The sequence below is a fragment of the Panulirus ornatus genome, chromosome 63 (assembly GCF_036320965.1).
Source record: "Panulirus ornatus isolate Po-2019 chromosome 63, ASM3632096v1, whole genome shotgun sequence".
NCBI lineage: Eukaryota > Metazoa > Arthropoda > Malacostraca > Decapoda > Palinuridae > Panulirus > Panulirus ornatus.
In genome coordinates, this window is record NC_092286.1 from 23,166,977 (window position 1) to 23,186,976 (window position 20,000).

General features: G+C 48.3%; 1 protein-coding gene across 1 annotated transcript in view; it reads right to left on the minus strand.

Moving 5' to 3' along the window:
* LOC139745986 (uncharacterized) overlaps positions 1 to 20,000 on the minus strand; it is a 318,309-nt gene that overhangs the window by 192,912 nt on the left and 105,397 nt on the right. Inside the window, exon 3 of the mRNA XM_071656747.1 lies at positions 6,274 to 6,558. Coding sequence (XP_071512848.1) covers positions 6,274 to 6,558 — 285 coding nt within the window. The remainder of the gene's footprint in view (positions 1 to 6,273; positions 6,559 to 20,000) is intronic.

Below are 20,000 nucleotides of genomic sequence, written 5' to 3' on the forward strand. Positions count from 1 at the left end.
ACTCACTCTTATCCCCTTTGCCTTTGTACAATGGCACTATGCACGCATTCCGCCAATCCTCAGGCACCTCACCATGAGTCATACATACATTAAATAACCTTACCAACCAGTCAACAATACAGTCACCCCCTTTTTTAATAAATTCCACTGCAATACCATCCAAACCTGCTGCCTTGCCGGCTTTCATCTTCCGCAAAGCTTTTACTACCTCTTCTCTGTTTACCAAATCATTTTCCCTAACCCTCTCACTTTGCACACCACCTCGACCCAAACACCCTATATCTGCCACTCTGTCATCAGACACATTCAACAAACCTTCAAAATACTCATTCCATCTCCTTCTCACATCACCACTACTTGTTATCACCTCCCCATTTACGCCCTTCACTGAAGTTCCCATTTGCTCCCTTGTCTTACGCACCCTATTTACCTCCTTCCAGAACATCTTTTTATTCTCCCTAAAATTTACTGATAGTCTTTCAAACTACTCACCATTTCCAGCGTTAGCGAGGTAGCGTTAAGAACAGAGGACTGAGCCTTTGAGGGAATATCCTTACTTGACCCCCTTCTCTGTTCCTTCTTTTGGAAAGTTAAAAAAAAAAAAACGAGAGGGGAGGGTTTCCAGCCCCCCGCTCCCTCCCCTTTTAGTCGCCTTCTACGACATGCAGGGAATACGTGGGAAGTATTCTTCCTCCCCATCTCCAGGGGTAATATATATATACACATGTACATATTTATAGATGCTGCCTTCATCCATTCCCGCCACCACCCCGCCACGCATGAAATGGCATCCCTCTACATGCGCACGAGGTAGCGCTAGGAAAAGACAACCAAGGCCACATTTGTTCACACTCAGTCTCTAGCTGTCATGTGTAATGCATCGAAACCACAGCTCCCATTCCACATCCAGGCCCCACAAAACTTTCTGTGGTTTACCCCAGACGCTTCACATGCCCTGGTTCAATCCATTGACAGCACGTCGACCCCGGTATACCACATCGTGGTACAAGTGTTGGTAATATCATTGAATCTTTTATTATCAAATACATCGTGAAATGTAACATTGATGATAGTGAAGGTCTATACAAATTGGATTACTCTGTTGTTGATAACATTTGTAGACATTTTCCTTTCTTGTCCACATAATGAAAAATAAAGATTATGAAACGAATGTTGCCAGACTTGAACGCACCCAACCTCCATTTGGGGAATCACTTGTTTACCAAATGGCGTCCTAGCTACGTCTCTTTATTTCTTTCATGACCTCGGCATCATCAGCAAACCTGTGAGTTGGAACGAAGAGAAACTCTTGGAAAGGACTAAAATTTTTTCTCGAAAAGGTGTGAACAGACTGTTAAATGGTCTTTACCTATATAAAACTGACGGTCCTGATAAAGACTTTTCATATGTGCTAAATAATAGTACATATTCCTTGACACGCTAGTACAAATGATGTTGGATACGTTGTTGGAGGTAAGGTAAAATGCCAAGGGTAATAGAAAGTGGCCAATGTCTCTTTGAGAAGGGAGTCCAGCAAGTTGTGTTGAACCGCAGACTAAGCGTGAGGGACGAGTGTCGTCTGTATTATGCTGGAAAAGATCGTAAGGAACAAATGACATGACATTTGGTATTAGGAAAAACGACCTAAGCGGCAGGCAACGCGGATTCAGGGAGAAGAAGTCAGGTTTACAAAACCTCTTAGACTTCTACTGGAGAGTGAACTCCGTTTTGGACGTGATAAAGTTTTGAGTGCTTTTTGTGTGTATATGTAGACTGACAGAAGGCATTGGAGGCTATACCAAATAGGAGGCTGGTATATAAGCGGGATCTTCCGTCAGGAAGAAGGATGAGACTCCTTCGAAGGATCGAAAAGAACATTAGTCGTAGTCGAAGGAATGGAGCGAAACATTCTTTTCGAAATCGGTCTGGGTTCACCAAGTGGTACATTGCAGGGCTCGCTGCTGGGACCAACACACTTCGTGATCGAGGGACTGATCTTCTGCCTGAACGAGTCTGCAGATGATGCCGAGGTCATGAGGGAAAGACGAGGATGTCATGAACGCACAAGATGACCGAGACAAAAGTCCAAGGTTGGTTGACATCCTGTTGACGAAAGTCGACCTGAACCAGGACAGAATAGCATGACCCAATATCAAGAAGCATGAATGAAGCTGTAGCTACGTACGTCTGTGTGTGTGGGTGTGTGTGTGTGTGTGTGTGTGTGTGTGTGTGTGTGTGGGTGTGTGTGTGTGTTTGGTGGTCGACAGAGCCTTACCGTACAAGACTTGCAAGGGCGACTGACCGTTTGGAGGCAAATATCGAAGTACATGGATCAGAAAATATTCCTCGGGCTGTTCACGTCGAATATTCGGACCAAGGCTCGAATATTTATGTCAGGTTTGCGCACTAATGTTACACAAACATAAGATATTCGTTATGTTGGACGAATATTCATGTCAGGTTTGCGCACTAATGTTACACAAACATAAGATATTCGTTATGTTGGACGCCCTGCGGCGACATGTCGTCTCCCACCTTAACGAGGGAGCGCCTCACCAGCACCAGTGGCTGTGGTCTTCAGTACTGCGGCCACCAGATGCCGCCTGCGGCCACCGCACACCCCCTGCGGCCAACGGGTAACACATGCGGCCACCAGGCACCATGTGTGGCCACAAAACTCTACATGTGGCCATCAGGCATCACATGCGGTCACCAGGAATCAGCTGCGGTCACCAGGCACCAACTGCGGTTACTAGACACCAGCTGGAATTACCAGGCACCAGCTGCGGTCACTATGCGCCATGTCCGGTCACCAAGCTCCATCTGCCGTTACCCTGCACCAAATGCGGTCACCAGGCACCATCTGCGGTCACCAGGCACCATCTGCGGTCACCAGGCACAATCTGCGGTCACCAGGCACCAGCTGCGGTCACCAGGCACCAGCTGCGGTCACTATGCACCAGCTGCGGTCAGTACACGCCGTACACCATCTACGGTAGTCGGGCGAACATCACCGGCGAGTGAGAGTCTGCACACGCTCTCTCTCTCTCTCTCTCTCTCTCTCTCTCTCTCTCTCTCTCTCTCTCTCTCTCTCTCTCTCTCTCTCTTTCTTTCTCTCTCTCTCTTACACACACACACACACACACACACACACACACACACACATCCCGGCGTTCACGCTAGATTTGGTTGCCACACATTTCTTGCCGCCCCACTCACCCACTCACCCTCCCCCAATGGCTTGGTCAGCACCCGCCCGCCGCTGCCTGCCTGACGTGTACGTACGTGCATGCGTCCCCCTCCGCGCCGGTGGCCATACCTCCTCCTCCTCCTCCTCCTTCCTGTGAGTCTCGCTCCGTCGTCGACTCCTATAAACTGTCTTGCTTGTCTTCCTCCCCCTCCTCCCTCCTCCTCACCTGCTCCTGCCACCTCAGCACGCTTGTCTTCCTCTCCCTCCTCCCTCCGCCTCACCTGCTCCTGCCACCTCAGCAAAGCTCTCTGCTTCACCTTAACAACGGCCACACCGATGTAGGGGCTCAGCCAGGTACCCACTTCATCGACCAGTCCCTAGGGATGGAAGAACAGCTGGGTTGACTGTGGGCCGACTGCCGTAACCAGGATTCGAACCCATGCGCTCGACCCTGGGTGGGCCGTGAATACACCACGGTCAGGGACGGTAACTCCTTCACCACATAGGTCCATAGGCGTCATAGGATGATACAAATATGTAGTTCGAGTAAATATGTAAGTACAGTTCCTTAGGGAATTGACTTCCTCGCCTTCGTAAGTTAATATGACGGAGCGAGACACTATGACATTGTTTCGAAAACCTCTGGGACCAAGCCCAGAGTCCTGGGGTGTTTCAAGCGCTGAAGATGTATTGCATTTCGTGTGGGAGGTAGCGTTGCCAGACCTCCCCTTGGTTATGAGGCGGGGTGCGTGGGCGAGGGTGGGAGTGGCCCTCTCCAACTCCCGTGGTGTTGTTTACTTCTGCGTGCACGTCACTCGCATTGTTTATCTCTAAGTAAGTTAGAGGAGCAGTAATGTCGGAGCAGTCTCAACAACCCGACACCATGCCATCACCGAAAATGAATTGATGGCGACATTTTGATTGCTGTTTCCCGTGTCAAGCGAGGTAGCGCCAGGAAAGAGACGAAGAATGGCCCATCCACTCATATACACACACACATACACACATATATATATAAATATATATATATACATAAATGCCCATGCACGCACATATACATACATGTACACATACGCAGACATATACATATGTATACATGGGCGTATTCATACTTGCTTGCCTTCATCCATTCCTGGCGCTACCCCGCCCCACTGGAAAACAACATCGCTACCCCCCTCCCTGCTTCAGCGGAGTAGCGCCAGGAAAAAAGAAACAGACAAAAGAGGCCACATTCATTCACACATTCAGTCTCTCGCTGTCGTGTGTATTATCGTAATGCGATGCCTAAGGCAGTCCCAGTGTATTTCAGCCATGGGCGTTGCCCGTGATGTGGACGCCCCGCCATCATAACCCCTTCGTCAGAAGGTTTTCATGGCCAGCGTTTGGGGTGTGTGTGTGTGTGTGTGAGGGGGTGTCATATGACCCCCTCCATATGACCGTAAGACAGCGATGGAGACGGCCTGGAAATCTGATGAATCCCAGTCTTGTTAGAGGTAATTGAACTCCAAGAAGATAGGATTTGTACCAGTAATGTACATAGGTAAAGGGTTTAAGACAAACATTTGGCAGCTTTTTTTTCTCTCTGGTCGTGTCAAGTCTATATACCCAGCCAGCCTCTGGCAGCCTTCCCCCGTACTTAATAAAGAGCATTTCAATCTGTCTTCCGCTCGAACTTACCTGGTTGCAATATGACGTCCCCCTTGAAAAATGTTTAAGCCTCATCTGTTCTCCCCTGTCAACCCCTTCTCTGTTCTCGGTGTATAGGAAGGTCTTCTGTAGTGGAGAGTGGGAGCATGTGAGTACGTGTGTCCAGCCATCGGGGTGTGCGATGTTCAGTAGCCACACTGAGGGAGCAGAGCCTCACAATTGCGTTTATGAGTACCTTCTGTTCTCTCTCTGTGTGTGTATGAGGGACCCACCTGCTGTGTGTGTGCGTGTGTGTGTGTGTGTGTGTGTATGAGGGACCCACCTGCTGTGAGTGTGTATGAGGGACCCACCTGCTGTGTGAGTGTGTATGAGGGACCCACCTGCTGTGTGTGAGTGTGAGTGTGTATGAGGGACCCACCTGCTGTGTGTGAGTGTATGAGGGACCCACCTGCTGTGTGAGTGTGTATGAGGGACCCACCTGCTGTGTGAGTGTGTATGAGGGACCCACCTGCTGTGTGAGTGTGTATGAGGGACCCACCTGCTGTGTGTGAGTGTGTATGAGGGACCCACCTGCTGTGTGTGAGTGTATGAGGGACCCACCTGCTGTGTGTGAGTGTATGAGGGACCCACCTGCTGTGTGTGAGTGTATGAGGGACCCACCTGCTGTGTGTGAGTGTATGAGGGACCCACCTGCTGTGTGTGAGTGTATGAGGGACCCACCTGCTGTGTGTGAGTGTATGAGGGACCCACCTGCTGTGTGAGTGTGTATGAGGGACCCACCTGCTGTGTGAGTGTGTATGAGGGACCCACCTGCTGTGTGAGTGTGTATGAGGGACCCACCTGCTGTGTGTGAGTGTGTATGAGGGACCCACCTGCTGTGTGTGAGTGTATGAGGGACCCACCTGCTGTGTGTGAGTGTATGAGGGACCCACCTGCTGTGTGTGAGTGTATGAGGGACCCACCTGCTGTGTGTGAGTGTATGAGGGACCCACCTGCTGTGTGTGAGTGTATGAGGGACCCACCTGCTGTGTGTGAGTGTATGAGGGACCTACCTGCTGTGTGTGAGTGTGTGTGTGTATGAGGGACCCACCTGCTGTGTGTGAGTGTATGAGGGACCCACCTGCTGTGTGTGAGTGTATGAGGGACCTACCTGCTGTGTGTGAGTGTGTGTGTGTATGAGGGACCCACCTGCTGTGTGTGAGTGTATGAGGGACCCACCTGCTGTGTGTGAGTGTATGAGGGACCCACCTGCTGTGTGTGAGTGTATGAGGGACCTACCTGCTGTGTGTGAGTGTGTGAGTGTATGAGGGACCCACCTGCTGTGTGTGAGTGTATGAGGGACCCACCTGCTGTGTGTGAGTGTATGAGGGACCCACCTGCTGTGTGTGAGTGTATGAGGGACCCACCTGCTGTGTGTGAGTGTATGAGGGACCCACCTGCGTGTTCCCCGAGGTCAGGCAACCAAAGATTGGCTTGCGCCTGGAGGCCTCGAGGGCGTGCAGTTCCTTGTCGTTAATACAGTATTGCTCGCGGATGTCCTCGCGAGAATACATGGGCGTCCCGCGCTTGTTCCTGGCCACGCCCGTGCCGCCTGCGTCGCCGCCGCCGCCGCCGCCGCCGCCGCCGCCGCCGCCGCCGCCACGTCGCCGCCCGGACATCCTCGTCGGTGTATCGCCCTCGTCGTCGGAGTCATACGTGATCACGTCCGCGGCCAGGTCGACCTGTGTGGGGGAGGGCAGAGGGACGAAGTCCATCACTCTGTTTTGGAGGAGGTCACGCCTTGACCCCGCGTGATGAGGGCATACCTGGTAGGGTCATCATTATGGGGGTCATCATGGGGGTGGGGTTAGGTCTGACGGGCTCATGGGAGGTCGTATCATGGGGGGTTAAAGGTCATGGAAGTTCATGGCAGGTCAGGGAATTCGACGTGATGGGGTCATGACGTGCCATGTGTGGGTTTATGGTGGGGGTGGTGGGGGGGGTGGGGTCATGTAAGGTCACACTAGGCCATGTGGGACCACGTGCCCATCTGTGTGACCTCGTGCCTTCACGTGGGCCCCCGTGTCGGGCTGCCGACACGGTCATGTAAGTCTACCCTTGGAGGGTTAGGTTAGGTGCAGGAATAATGGGGGAAATGTGCGGTCAACTCGAACCTATGTAAAGTTTCGTAGATTGACGAAAAGTCCCTCTGTGTCTGTGTCTATGTCTGTCTGTGTCTCTCTCTCTCTTCCTCTGTGCCCGGCTGCCACCAGATGATATCTGTGCCACGGTAGGTAATAGAGGCCAGAGAGGAGTGTCTGTCTGTGTCTATGTGTGTCCAGAGGCCAATGAGGAGTGTCTGTCTGTGTCTCTCTCTGTGCCCGGCTGCCACCAGATGATATCTGTGCCACGGTAGGTAACAGAGGCCAGTGAGGAGTGTCTGTCTGTGTCTCTCTTCCTCTGTGCCCGGCTGCCACCAGATGATATCTGTGCCACGGTAGGTAACAGAGGCCAGAGAGGAGTGTCTGTCTGTGTCTCTCTCTCTTCCTCTGTGCCCGGCTGCCACCAGATGATATCTGTGCCACGGTAGGTAACAGAGGCCAGAGAGGAGTAAGGTTATTGCGTCCCCTGGGTGGATGGGTGGGTGGTTGGGTGGGTGGGTGGGTGGGTACGCCTCCGTAGGGAAAGGCTTATATAAAGGGGAAGGGGAAGGGTCGTCTCCCCTGATGGATGCTGCTGCCTCATCTGCGCCGGCCGTGTGGGAGAGGGAGGGAAGCCGAGGGAGGGAAGGAAGGAAAGGGGGTGGGAAGGAGTGAGGGAGGGAGAGGAGTGACGAAGCGAGTGGGAGAGAGAGAGAGAGAGAGAGAGAGAGAGAGAGAGAGAGAGAGAGAGAGAGAGAGAGAGAGAGAGAGAGGATGAACATGAAGAAGCCGAGGGACGTTATGAATAGGAGATAAAGAGGATGAGAGAGAGAGGGATGAAGAAGCCGAGGGACGTTATGAATAGGAGATAAAGAGGAGAGAAGCTTGGAGCATAGAGATAGACAGGAGGAGGAAGAAAAGAAGAGAGAAATGAAAGAATTGTGGAGGAAGAGGAAGGATAGAAGAGATAAATGAAAGAATTATGGAGGAAGAGGAGGGATAGAAGAGAGAAATGAAATGATTATGGAAGAGGGGGAATAGAAGAGAGAAATGAAAGAATTATGGGGGAAGAAGAGGGATAGAAGAGAGAAATGAAATGATTATGGAAGAGGGGGGATAGAAGAGAGAAATGAAAGAATTATGGGGGAAGAGGAGGGATAGAAGAGAGAAATGAAAGAATTGTGGAGGAAGAGGAGGGATAGAAGAGAGAAATGAAAGAATTATGGGGGAAGAGGAGGGATAGAAGAGAGAAATGAAATAATTGTGGAAGAGGAGGGATAGAAGAGAGAAATGAAAGAATTATGGAGGAAGAGGAGGGATAGAAGAGAGAAATGAAAGAATTCTGGAGGAAGAGGAGGGATAGAAGAGAGAAATGAAAGAATTCTGGAGGAAGAGAATTGTTGAGGAAGGAGAGAAGGAAGCTCGTTCTTTTTGTCTACCCTTCCTGGTCGTCCCTGGTCGTCCCTCAGTCTGTCTGTTTATCCTGGTCGTCCTCGATCTGGTGACTGTCTGTTCCCCCTGGTCGTCCTCGATCTGGTGACTGTCTGTTTCCCCTGGTCGTCCACGATCTCGTGACTGTCTGTTTCCCCTGGTCGTCCTCGATCTGGTGACTGTCTGTTTCCCCTGGTTTTCCTCGATCTGGTGACTGTCTGTTTCCCCTGGTCGTCCTCGATCTGGTGACTGTCTGTTTCCCCTGGTCGTCCTCGATCTGGTGACTGTCTGTTTCCCCTGGTCGTCCTCGATCTGGTGACTGTCTGTTTCCCCTGGTCGTCCTCGATCTGGTGACTGTCTGTTTCCCCTGGTCGTCCTCGATCTGGTGACTGTCTGTTTTCCCTGGTCGTCCTCGATCTGGTGACTGTCTGTTTTCCCCTGGTCGTCCACAATCTCGCGACTGTCTGTTTCCCCTGGTCGTCCTCGATCTCATGACTGTCTGTTTCCCCTGGTCGTCCTCGATCTCGTGACTGTCTGTTTTCCCTGGTCGTCCTCAATCTGGTGACTGTCTGTTTCCCCTGGTCGTCCACGATCTAGTGACTCTCTCTCTCTCTCTCTCTCTCTCTCTCTCTCTCTCTCTCTCTCTCTCTCTCTCTCTCTCTCTCTCTCTCTGGTATTCCTTTACATTGTCTCTTACATCTCTACACCTCCCCCTCCCCCAGATACACCTTCACTTGCCTGTGGCTCTGTTTCACCTGCCACTGTCCTTGAGTGAGTGGCGTATCACGGACATGTTTCGTGGAAACCCGCGATCTTCCTTTTTGAAAGCGACATCTTCCCCTTTTGGACTTGTTCTCAGTTTGTACCTTACCGCCTGGCACATCTGTGGTGACCGTCCAGCTTCACTGCATCCACAGAGTCATTTCATCTTGACCACACAGCAGGGCCACTTAGTCATCTTCCTAGCTAACAACACCACCACTTCCTCATGGCAAAGTTCGTGCCGACGTTCGTGCTGTCCTAACGTGCCGGAGAAGTGTAATTACATTCCATGCCAACCTTGGCCCCATGATGCAATGCCTCCTGTCTCTACCCTGCGTCTTTTACGAGACCAGAAACCCCACAGGGCCAAGAAAGTCTAGATGTTCCTCGCTTTGGAGAAAATCATTGTAAGTGCACCTCACCTTAGTGGTAAAGGCTTTGAAACAGGAGGAGACGCTCTTACAAGACACGCTACATGCAGCCTGCTCAACTCTATTATCATTTGTCTTGACCTTGAAGAAGTTATATCGTTACAAGTGTCAGTTCCTCTTTACCTTGATGTCATCAGATACCTCAGTGGCGAGCTAATGCCTCTTCCTCATATGAAGATATCAGGTCAGTAAGGTCTCCCTCGATAATGGTTTGCTTTGACGTCAGACGCCAGTCCTGCCTTGTGCTTGATGCACAATAAAACGACAACTACAGTTATATTTGACACTAAGTTGTCCCTGTCTTTTGCCTCACAGAGCTTAATCTAGCAAGGCTTGAACAGCTTGTCAGGTGCTTAAACAGTTCTTAAGTGCCTCGTATGGAAAGATATCGCGGCATTAGCTTTGTACACCCCTAATCAACTATCTCAGATGAACCCATGTTCATTGATGGCGTTTCGCCATCACTTTGGCTGAAGGTTTTCCGCGGTATCTTGAACCGAGCCAGTGTTCCTGGTTCATGGGGGACTCAAGTGCTTGTTTTGGGTCGACTCATTGTCCCTCACTAGTTCGATCCCCACACCTGACCAGGCCGGAGAATCTGCTACTCTAGCTTTCTAAGAGTCAGTTCGTCGACATGTTACGTCTCGAGTCGTTCTCTCATAATGGCTCATGATCAAGATTCGGTAGCCACTGCTTCCATGTGAATCTAGATCACTCACAAGTGCAGTGTCGGGGTCATAGTCTTCCTGTTGGTCATGGTCCTTGTAGAAGGTGTCATGGGATAAAGTCATCCTCCAGAGAGCATTCGTTCAGTCGACTGATGCCTCGCCACATCTGTCTCGGGACTCGTAATCTCCCACATAATTTGTTCTCTCGAGACTTGCACATATCCAAAGCTAAATCAAGGAGTAATCAGGGAGTAGCCATGCCCATTAACACGAGACGCTTCGAATGACTGAGCTCATATCCGAAAGATCTGCCGTATGCAGAAAAATTCTTAGATTTCTGCTTATTTTTATGCTTAGCTGAGCAAGTTACTGAAGTGCCACACAAAAAAGGACTAAGCACGATGCTTAGCAAAACTCAAGCATGATATTTAGGAAGTATGAAATGCAGTTTGGGTCAAAATTTGTCGTCTGCTAAGCAAATACTTAAGCGTAGGGCAGCTTTCAGAAACATGCTTCGCAAAATTTTTAAAGTTAAGTGAAATTCTTTGGGGTGAAGCATACTTAAGCATTCTAAGAAGTTTTCTGTCTACGGCCCCTGGTCCTTACCAGGTGACTGGAACAACCTCGGAGGAGGGGAAAGTCTTGTATGGCGAGTCTGACAAGAGGCGCAGGATAAGACTTTACTAAGCCGTCCTTAAGTCTATATTCTCAAGTCGGCTAGACTGACTTTATCATCCTTTGAGGCTTGGACGTGTCCTGGTGTTAGTCGACCCGAGGGCCTCAGCTCCCTCGCAGGTTCTCTTCCCCTGCTACTGTTCCTCCTCTTCGTGACAGTAGCGACAGAAGAAGCTGAAACGTTTCGATGTTGACTTGTCCTTGTCGTAAAGCGCAGCTTCTTACCACATCCCCTACAGTGGGTTCGAACATCGGATCAACTCAGTGCTCCTTGACCCCCTTTCTCCAGTCGCACTCATCCCTATATTGGGCGTGTGATTCCCCTTTCCTTGTTAATTTTCTTACTTCCTGTGTCCCTCTATATCATCGCCTATTGACATACGGTTAAGTCCCCACATTAGGAAATGTCTATGACCCTCCACAGTGAACATGTGTGTGATAATCTTCTTGCCTTATCGTATCTTTCCCTCGCCTTATGTTGCCATTAAGGTAAGTGGTTAATAACCTATGATAAGGCAGTTATCAATTAAGCCAGTTAACACGCGAGCCACTCAGGTTGCCTTATGGTCGATCAACGGGCAGGTTCAGGCCAGCCTCCGCCTTATAGCTTCGTCTCTTCGATGTATATCAACTGACTGTTATATTTCTTTCTTGTCTCCCCTGATGATGTGGTTATTACACGAAAGTGCACTTGGGAACTTATCGTGTTTCATTTTCCCCGTGGACTCATAGGAATATATATATATATATATATATATATATATATATATATATATATATATATATATATATATATATATATATATTTTATTATATATTTTTTTTTTTATTTTGCTTTGTCGCTGTCTCCCGCATTTGTGAGGTAGCGCAAGGAAACAGAAGAAAGAAATGGCCCAACCCACCCCCATACACATGTATATACACACACGTCCACACACGCAAATATACATACCTATACATCTCAATGTACACATATATATACACACACAGACACATACATATATACCCATGCACACAATTCACACTGTCTGCCTTTATTCATTCCCATCGCCACCTCGCCACACATGGAATACCATCCCTTTCCCCCCTCATGTGTGCGAGGTAGCGCTAGGAAAAGAAAGCAAAGGCCACATTCGTTCACACTCAGTCTCTAGCTGTCATGTAATAATGCACGGAAACCACAGCTCCCTTTCCACATCCAGGCCCCACAGAATTTTCCATGGTTTACCCCAGACGCTTCACATGCCTGGTTCAATCCATTAACAGCTCGTCGACCCCGGTATACCACATCGTTCCAATTTACTCTATTCCTTGCACGCCTTTCACCCTCCTGCATGTTTTGGCCCCGATCACTCAAAATCTTTTTCACTCCATCTTTCCACCTCCAATTTGGTCTTCCACTTCTCCTCGTTCCCCCCACCTCGGACACATATATCCTCTTGGTCAATCTTTCCTCTCTCATTCTCTCCATGTGACCAAACCATTTCAAAACACCTTCTGCTCTCTCAACCACACTCTTTTTATTACCACATATCTCTCTTACCCTATTATTACTTACTCGATCAAACCACCTTACACCACATATTGTCCTCGAAAATCTCATTTCCAGCACATCCACCCTTCTCCGCACAACTCTATCCATAGCCCACGCCTCGCAACCATATAACATTGTTGGAACCACTATTCCTTCAAACATACCCATTTTTGCTTGCCGAGATAATGTTTTCGACTTCCACACATTCTTCAACGCTCCCAGAATTTTCGTCTCCTCCCCCACAATATGATTCACTTCCACTTCCATGGTTCCATCCGCTGCCAGATCCACTCCCAGATATCTAAAACACTTCACTTCCTCCAGTTTTTCTCCATTCAAACTTACCTCCCAGTTGACTTGACCCTCAACCCTACTGTACCTAATAATCTTGCTCTTATTCACATTTACTCTCAGCTTTCTTCTTTCACACACTTTACCAAACTCAGTCACCAGCTTCTGCAGTTTCTCACATGACTCAGCCAACAGCGCTGCATCATCAGCGAACAACAACTGACTCACTTCCGAAGCTTTCTCATCCACAACAGACTGCATACTTGCCCCTCTTTCCAAAACTCTTGCATACACCTCCCTAACATAACATAACATAACATAACACCCATCCATAAGCAAATTAAACAACCATGGAGACATCAAACACCCCTGCCGCAAACCTACATTCACTGAGAACCAATCACTTTCATCTCTTCCTATACGTACACATGCCTTACATCCTCGATAAAAACTTTTCACTGCTTCTCACAACTTGCCTCCCACACCATATATTCTTAATACCTTCCACAGAGCATCTCTATCAACTCTTTCATATGCCTTCTCCAGATCCATAAATGCTACATACAGATCCATTTGCTTTTCTAAGTATTTCTCATATACATTCTTCAAAACAAACACCTGATCCACACATCCTCTACCACTTCTGAAACCACACTGCTCTTCCCCAATCTGATGCTCTGTACATGCCTTCACCCTCTCAATCAATACCCTCCCATATAATTTCCCAGGAATACTCAACAAACTTGTACCTCTGTAATTTGAGCACTCATTTTTATCCCCTTTGCCTTTGTACAATGGCAGTGTGCTAGCATTCCGCCAATCCTCAGGCACCTCACCATGAGTCATACATACATTGAATAACCTTACCAACCAGTCACCCCCTTTTTTAATAGATTCCACTGCAATACCATCCAAACCGCTGCCTTGTCGGCTTTCATCTTCCGCAAAGCTTTTACTACCTCTTCTCTGTTCACCAAATCATTCTCCCTAACCCTCTCACTTTGCACACCACCTCGACCAAAACACCCTATATCTGCCACTCAGTCATCAAACACATTCATCAAAATACTCACTCCATCTCCTCACATCACCACTACTTGTTATCACCTCCCCATTAGCCCCCTTCACTGAAGTTCCCATTTGTTCCCTTGTCTTACGCACTTTATTTGCCTCCTTCCAAAACATCTTTTTATTCTCCCTAAAATTTAATGATACTCTCTCACCCCAACTCTCATTTGCTCTCTTTTTCACCTCTCACACCTTTCTCTTGACCTCCTGCCTCTTTCTTTTATACATCTCTCAGCCATTTGCATTATTTCCCTGCAAAAATCGTCCAAATGCCTCTCTCTTCTCTTTCACTAATAATCTTACTTCTTCATCCCACCACTCACTACCCTTTCTAATCTGCCCACCTCCCACGCTTCTCATGCCACAAGCATCTTTTGCGCAAGCCATCACTGCTTCCCTGAATACATCCCGTTCCTCCCCCACTCCCCTTACGGCCATTGTTCTCACCTTATTCCATTCTGTACTCAGTTTCTCCTGGTACTTCCTCACGTTAGTCTCCTTCCCAAGCTCACTTACTCTCACCACTCTTTTCACCCCAACATTCTCTCTTCTTTTCTGAGAACCTCTACAAATCTTCACCTTCGCCTCCACAAGATAATGATCAGACATCGCTCCAGTTGCACCTCTCAGCACATTAACATCCAAAAGTCTCTTTATCGCGCGCCTATCAATTAACACGTAATCCAACAACGCTCTCTGGCCATCTCTCCTACTTACATACGTATACTTATGTATATCTCTCTTTTTAAACCAGGTATTCCCAATCACCAGTCCTTTTTCAGCACATAGATCTACAAGCTCTTTACCATTTCCATTTACAACACTGAACACCCCATGTACACCAATTATTCCCTCAACTGCCACATTACTCACCTTTGCATTCAAATCACCCATTACTATAACCCGGTCTCGTGCATCAAAACTACTAACACACTCACTCAGCTGCTCCCAAAACACTTGCCTCTCATGATCTTTCTTCTCATGCCCAGGTGCATATGCACCAATAATCACCCATCTCTCTCCATCCACTTTCAGTTTTACCCAAATCAATCTAGAGTTTACTTTCTTACACTCTGTCACATACTCCCACCACTCCTGTTTCAGGAGTAGTGCTACTCCTTCCCTTGCTCTTGTCCTCTCACTAACCCCTGACTTTACTTCCAAGACATTCCCAAACCACTCTTCCCCTTTACCCTTGAGCTTCATTTCACTCAGAGCCAAAACATCCAGGTTCCTTTCCTCAAACATACTACCTATCTCTCCTTTTTTCTCATCTTGGTTACATCCACACACATCTAGACACCCCAATCTGAGCCTTCGAGGAGGATGAGCACTCCCCTCGTGACTCCTTCTTCTGTTTCCCCTTTTAGAAAGTTGAAATACAAGGAGGGGAGGGTTTCCTTTTATGGTTGATGTCTCCGGCTGTGGTGCAGCGTTCCTGACCGTGACGCATTCACGGGCCGCCTAGGGTCGAGCGTATGGGTTCGAATTCTGGTTAGGGCAGTCGGTCCACACTCAACCCAGCTGTTTATCTAACCTTAGGGGTTGGTCGATAATGGGATGGCCTCGATTAGGGCCTTCGCTGCCCATGCCATCACAGGTTAGGGCGTTTTACACATCTTTAAAGCTGGGATATATGTACCATGTCTGTACTCCTATGTGGATATATGGACACACACACACACACACACACACACACACACACACACACACACACACACACGCACACACAAGCCTTAGCCAGGTACCCATTTATCCCCATGCCCTGAGGGGAGGATGAACACCTGTGTTGGGTGTGGGCCGACTACCACGCTCTAGCTCGTCTAACCCATGTAGGTCCGTCCCCTGGGCTGGCCCGCGCTGACCCATGGTCCGTAACGATCACCACTTACACCACGGAGGCGCGTAAATGTTATCAAAAATTCTCGCTGTGCAAATCTCTCTCTCTCTCTCTCTCTCTCTCTCTCTCTCTCTCTCCAGATTCCTGCACACAGCTCAGCGTATTATTTCCGCGTCTCGTGTTTGGTGAACTTTGGTATCCTTGGCCCATCATGTCCTACATATGGGTTCGTTTTCCTTCTTCCTAGTTCAGACATTCTCCCGTTTTCTGTGGACGTCGACCTGTTCTTCACTCCCCACCCCATCCCCAACCCCCAACCCCCCCTCACCATTTCATTGTTATTAAAGTTACACAGATAAGACTGAAGGAATATCCTTCATAAGGTCCATTTTTTACTTTTTTTTATCATGAATGGAAGTTCTTGTTTGTTTATATCGGCCGTCTGCATTATGGGAAAGAGAGAGAGAGAGAGAGAGAGAGAGAGAGAGAGAGAGAGAGAGAGCCATTTTGCTCCCTCCCTCCTTATATTTTTCAAAAAGTTTCACTCGTGGCATGATTTACTCTTCGTAAATTGGGCCCAAATTGTAAATTTGTGTTTGGGTTAAGCACACGTTCACAACCCATTTCCTTCATGTCCGTTGACATGAAAAAAGGTGATTGCCAACGTATATTTTCCCCTTCTGCATAAAGATATATTGTGGGTGCTCGCCCTTGCTGCCCTGCTGAAGCGGGAGAGGTAAATTAGATATTAAAAAGATATATTTGTGTATCTACAAATCAATTGTGCCTTCGCACATTTCTTCTACTGACCGATTGGAAATACGGCACTTGAGAGTAGATAACTTTCCCCATCACTGATATACTGGGAGTGTGTTCCTCCCTCCCCCTACATCACTGGGGCCAGGGTGGCAAAGCCTGCTTCCCTGGTCAGTGGGACGTGAGGCCGCCAGCTCCTGTATTTTCTAAAATACTAAACCCTTCGTCATTGGACTGAAAACTGGGTATGGCTGTGTTTGCGGACTATACCTGTAATAGTTGTTTTCGGGGTCTATCCAGTCAAGCCCATTGTGGATATGTGAAGGGCTGTCTCTCTCTGTTCGGAAATGTTGCCATAGGTTTCTTATAAGAACATATCAAAGTCCCTCTGTTATTAAGTGAAGTTGAGACGAGGGGTCACAACACATCTCAAATGAGACAGTTCGTTCCCAGGTTTATGGTATAGTCGTCCCAATGATTATGAAGATGATGTAGTCAGAGGGAGAGGAAGGATGGGTTGTGTGTATACGTATCTATCGTGGATGATTAAGTCAGGTTTGAATTGAGTAATTTAGAAACAAGGCCAAAGTAAATAACTTTTCTGGTCTCCTTTGATATGTAGTAACAGATGAGTCAAAAGCGACTGTATAAAAGTTTGTTTGAAGAACATTAATCGTGGGTATTATTATAGAACAGATGAAAGAAAATATTGTCTGTGAATTCTTGTAGCGCGCCCCGTCTCGTTCCCCCTCTTGGTGCTGGGAGGGGGCGTTGGCCTACGACGAGGGATGTGGTCGTACCGACAGGAGACGTCAGCTTCGTGTGAGGGATGTAGACGCAACGTTCCGTGGAGCGTAAGAGGCGAGACGAACTATAGATAAGGAAAATAGAAGCATATAAGGGAGAGACAGTGAATGAATATATGTACAAACACGAGCCAAACTTTGTGCTTCCACCGTGATGGAAAAGGGGCCAACATCACCATGGTCAGCGTCAGTTCCAACAGCATTAGTTCCAACATGATCCCTACTAATTGCCACCCCCACTTCCTACACCAGCATCACTATCGTCTTCACTCTGTCATCACTTTGATTACCGCATCATCACTATCGTCTTCACCAATCCCACGATCATCATCACTATTCATCATCATTCTTTACATCAGTCTTGATCACCACGCGACAGGAGGCTACGGGCGATTGCCTCCCTTCACCACCACCACCTTCCCCCCAAGCCTGATCAACAGGCTGGGAGAGGTCTACCTTCTCTTGCGATCCACGCTGTGACTAGAGAGAAGAGTATGTGTTCATACAGACCGCAACAGGAGCCAACCCTTTTGCTCTAAGAATCCTTTACGTATTTTCCATAGATGCAGTCATTTGAAACGGGTGTTTGCCGTGTGGGTCTGTCTATAGTGAAACAGATTCGTTCATAGAGGTTCTGTGAACGTTCAGATATCGCATCGTCACCCCTGTGTTAAACGAGAAACTCTCCCAGTGTTCAAAAGGCATCAACTTTGATAACGAACACGAGAAATTAGGGTACCAGTTTATAGCTGTGGTTATTAGATAGGTTCGGTTGACAGCTAACTCATTACATTCATTATTTAGAGTTCTGGAGGTAAATGTCAGGCTTATTGACAGTGCTCTTGTTCACCACACAAGCCTTATGAAGACAGCACGAACAGCTTCATGGTACTGTCATCCACCTTGTAAAAATCTAACTTGTGTCGACAGATGTATGCCCTCGAAGGAGACACTCTTCCCACTGCAACATTTAAACAATTGGGAACCACTTGTTGTTAAGTTTTGGACCTAGACGCAATATCGTACCTCAGAAGTTCCTCCGTCTTAGAAATGAACTCCTTGGTCGTTCCGTCTTGGACTTACGCTACTACTAGACTTGCCTACGTCGTGTCGCCCTACGTTATCGTAAGGGTAACGTATTGTCGAGGCCCAGGAGGCGATCTTGAAGACCGCTACATCGTACCATGTCTACTGGGTCCTTCCCGTAGTACATGTCACTGAGGTGGAGGTTTGACATGGTACATTTTTGAGGGATGTGTGGTTCCTTCCACCCCCTGATGCCTCCACTCCAAGCCCCAGCAGCCGATGGTTAAGTCTACCCTCACACCCGCCCTCTTGGCTTAGGGGACGTCTTATGGCCCAACTCAACGCCCCGCGGAGGGTTTTGTCCAACCACTCAGGCAAGCGAGCCAAAAAATGGAGATGGGATCCATCATTGCCATGGTGAGGGATGCCTTCCTCCACCATCACCATCACCACCACCACCACCATCACCATCAGGGTGCTGATACCAGACGAAGGTCTTAAGAGGAGCCTTAGCCACTCTCTCAGTGAGGTCCCCGACCAAGCTCCTGCGTCACTCCTCTCCTCTCTAAGGCTACAGACGCCTTCGCCCCGACCGTATACCTGTGACGCTGGTGGTGGTCATGGTTTACAGCCTTCCATGCCTGGCGTGCCCATGAGGACCTGTTTACGAGCACACACACACACACACACACACACACACACACACACACACTGGAAACATGGCCCTCCAGGTTGTCTTTTCCGGGTCTAAAGAAGTTACAGTTTATCTCTCCCGTCCGATACTCATGAAACTACAGCTCCCATGTCTCACGTCTCATCCACTGTAATGTAGATTTCAAACATGCTGTTATCAGTGGGGCTTTACGAAGACGACCTCTTCAATTCCTTTTTTCATTTTTTTTTTTTCCCTGATCCAGTAATTTCGCCCACCACGAGAGGTGATGTTGGCACAAAGCAGTCTCTCTTCCTGGTCGGGAGAGGGTAAGTGGGTCATCATTAACTCTGGCCTCCCTTGTCTTTAAGTGCCCCATAAAAAAAGCAGCCGGGTAATTCCCCTTTGTTTTAAGAGAGGCGACCGTTTCCTTTACGTCGGAGAGAGAGAGAGAGAGAGAGGGAGAGAGAGAGAGAGAGAGAGAGAGAGAGAGAGAGAGAGAGAGAGAGAGAGAGAGAGAGAGGTCATTAGACATGATTACTCTAGAGGGAGGGAGGATCTTTCATATCTGTCTTTCACGATATGATGGTGATTGTCCCTCTTGTGTTCGCTGGGACGGCTTGGGCAACCGAAGACCCTGATCCAGGCCATTACGTATACCCAAGATCCCCCCCCTAAAACCCAGGTACAGGCCATACCCGACCCCCAAAACCCAGATACCTGTTTGATCGACCATCCCATAAGGAAGGATGATCAGCTAGGTTAACTGCCGACCAGATATGCCAGAAGTGGGGAATCGAACCAGCAACGCTGACCACTACACCACGGAGGTCCATAATGATTCGTCTCGTGTATATTGTCTATTTACTTCCTCAGTGATAGACTTGTTGTCCCTTATCTTCTATCGTAGTCGTCCACTTGAAGACATGATTCGTGTTTTCCACTGATAAGATAACCATGAGTCATTGGTGATAAGTAACCGATTGGTCAATGGTTCAATCTGAGACGGTGTCAAAGGCTTTATGAGTTAAGGAGTTTGTAGAGAAGCTGTGTAATTATCTGGCCCACTTTTCCCAAGTATTCCCATCTGAGGTCACGAGGGC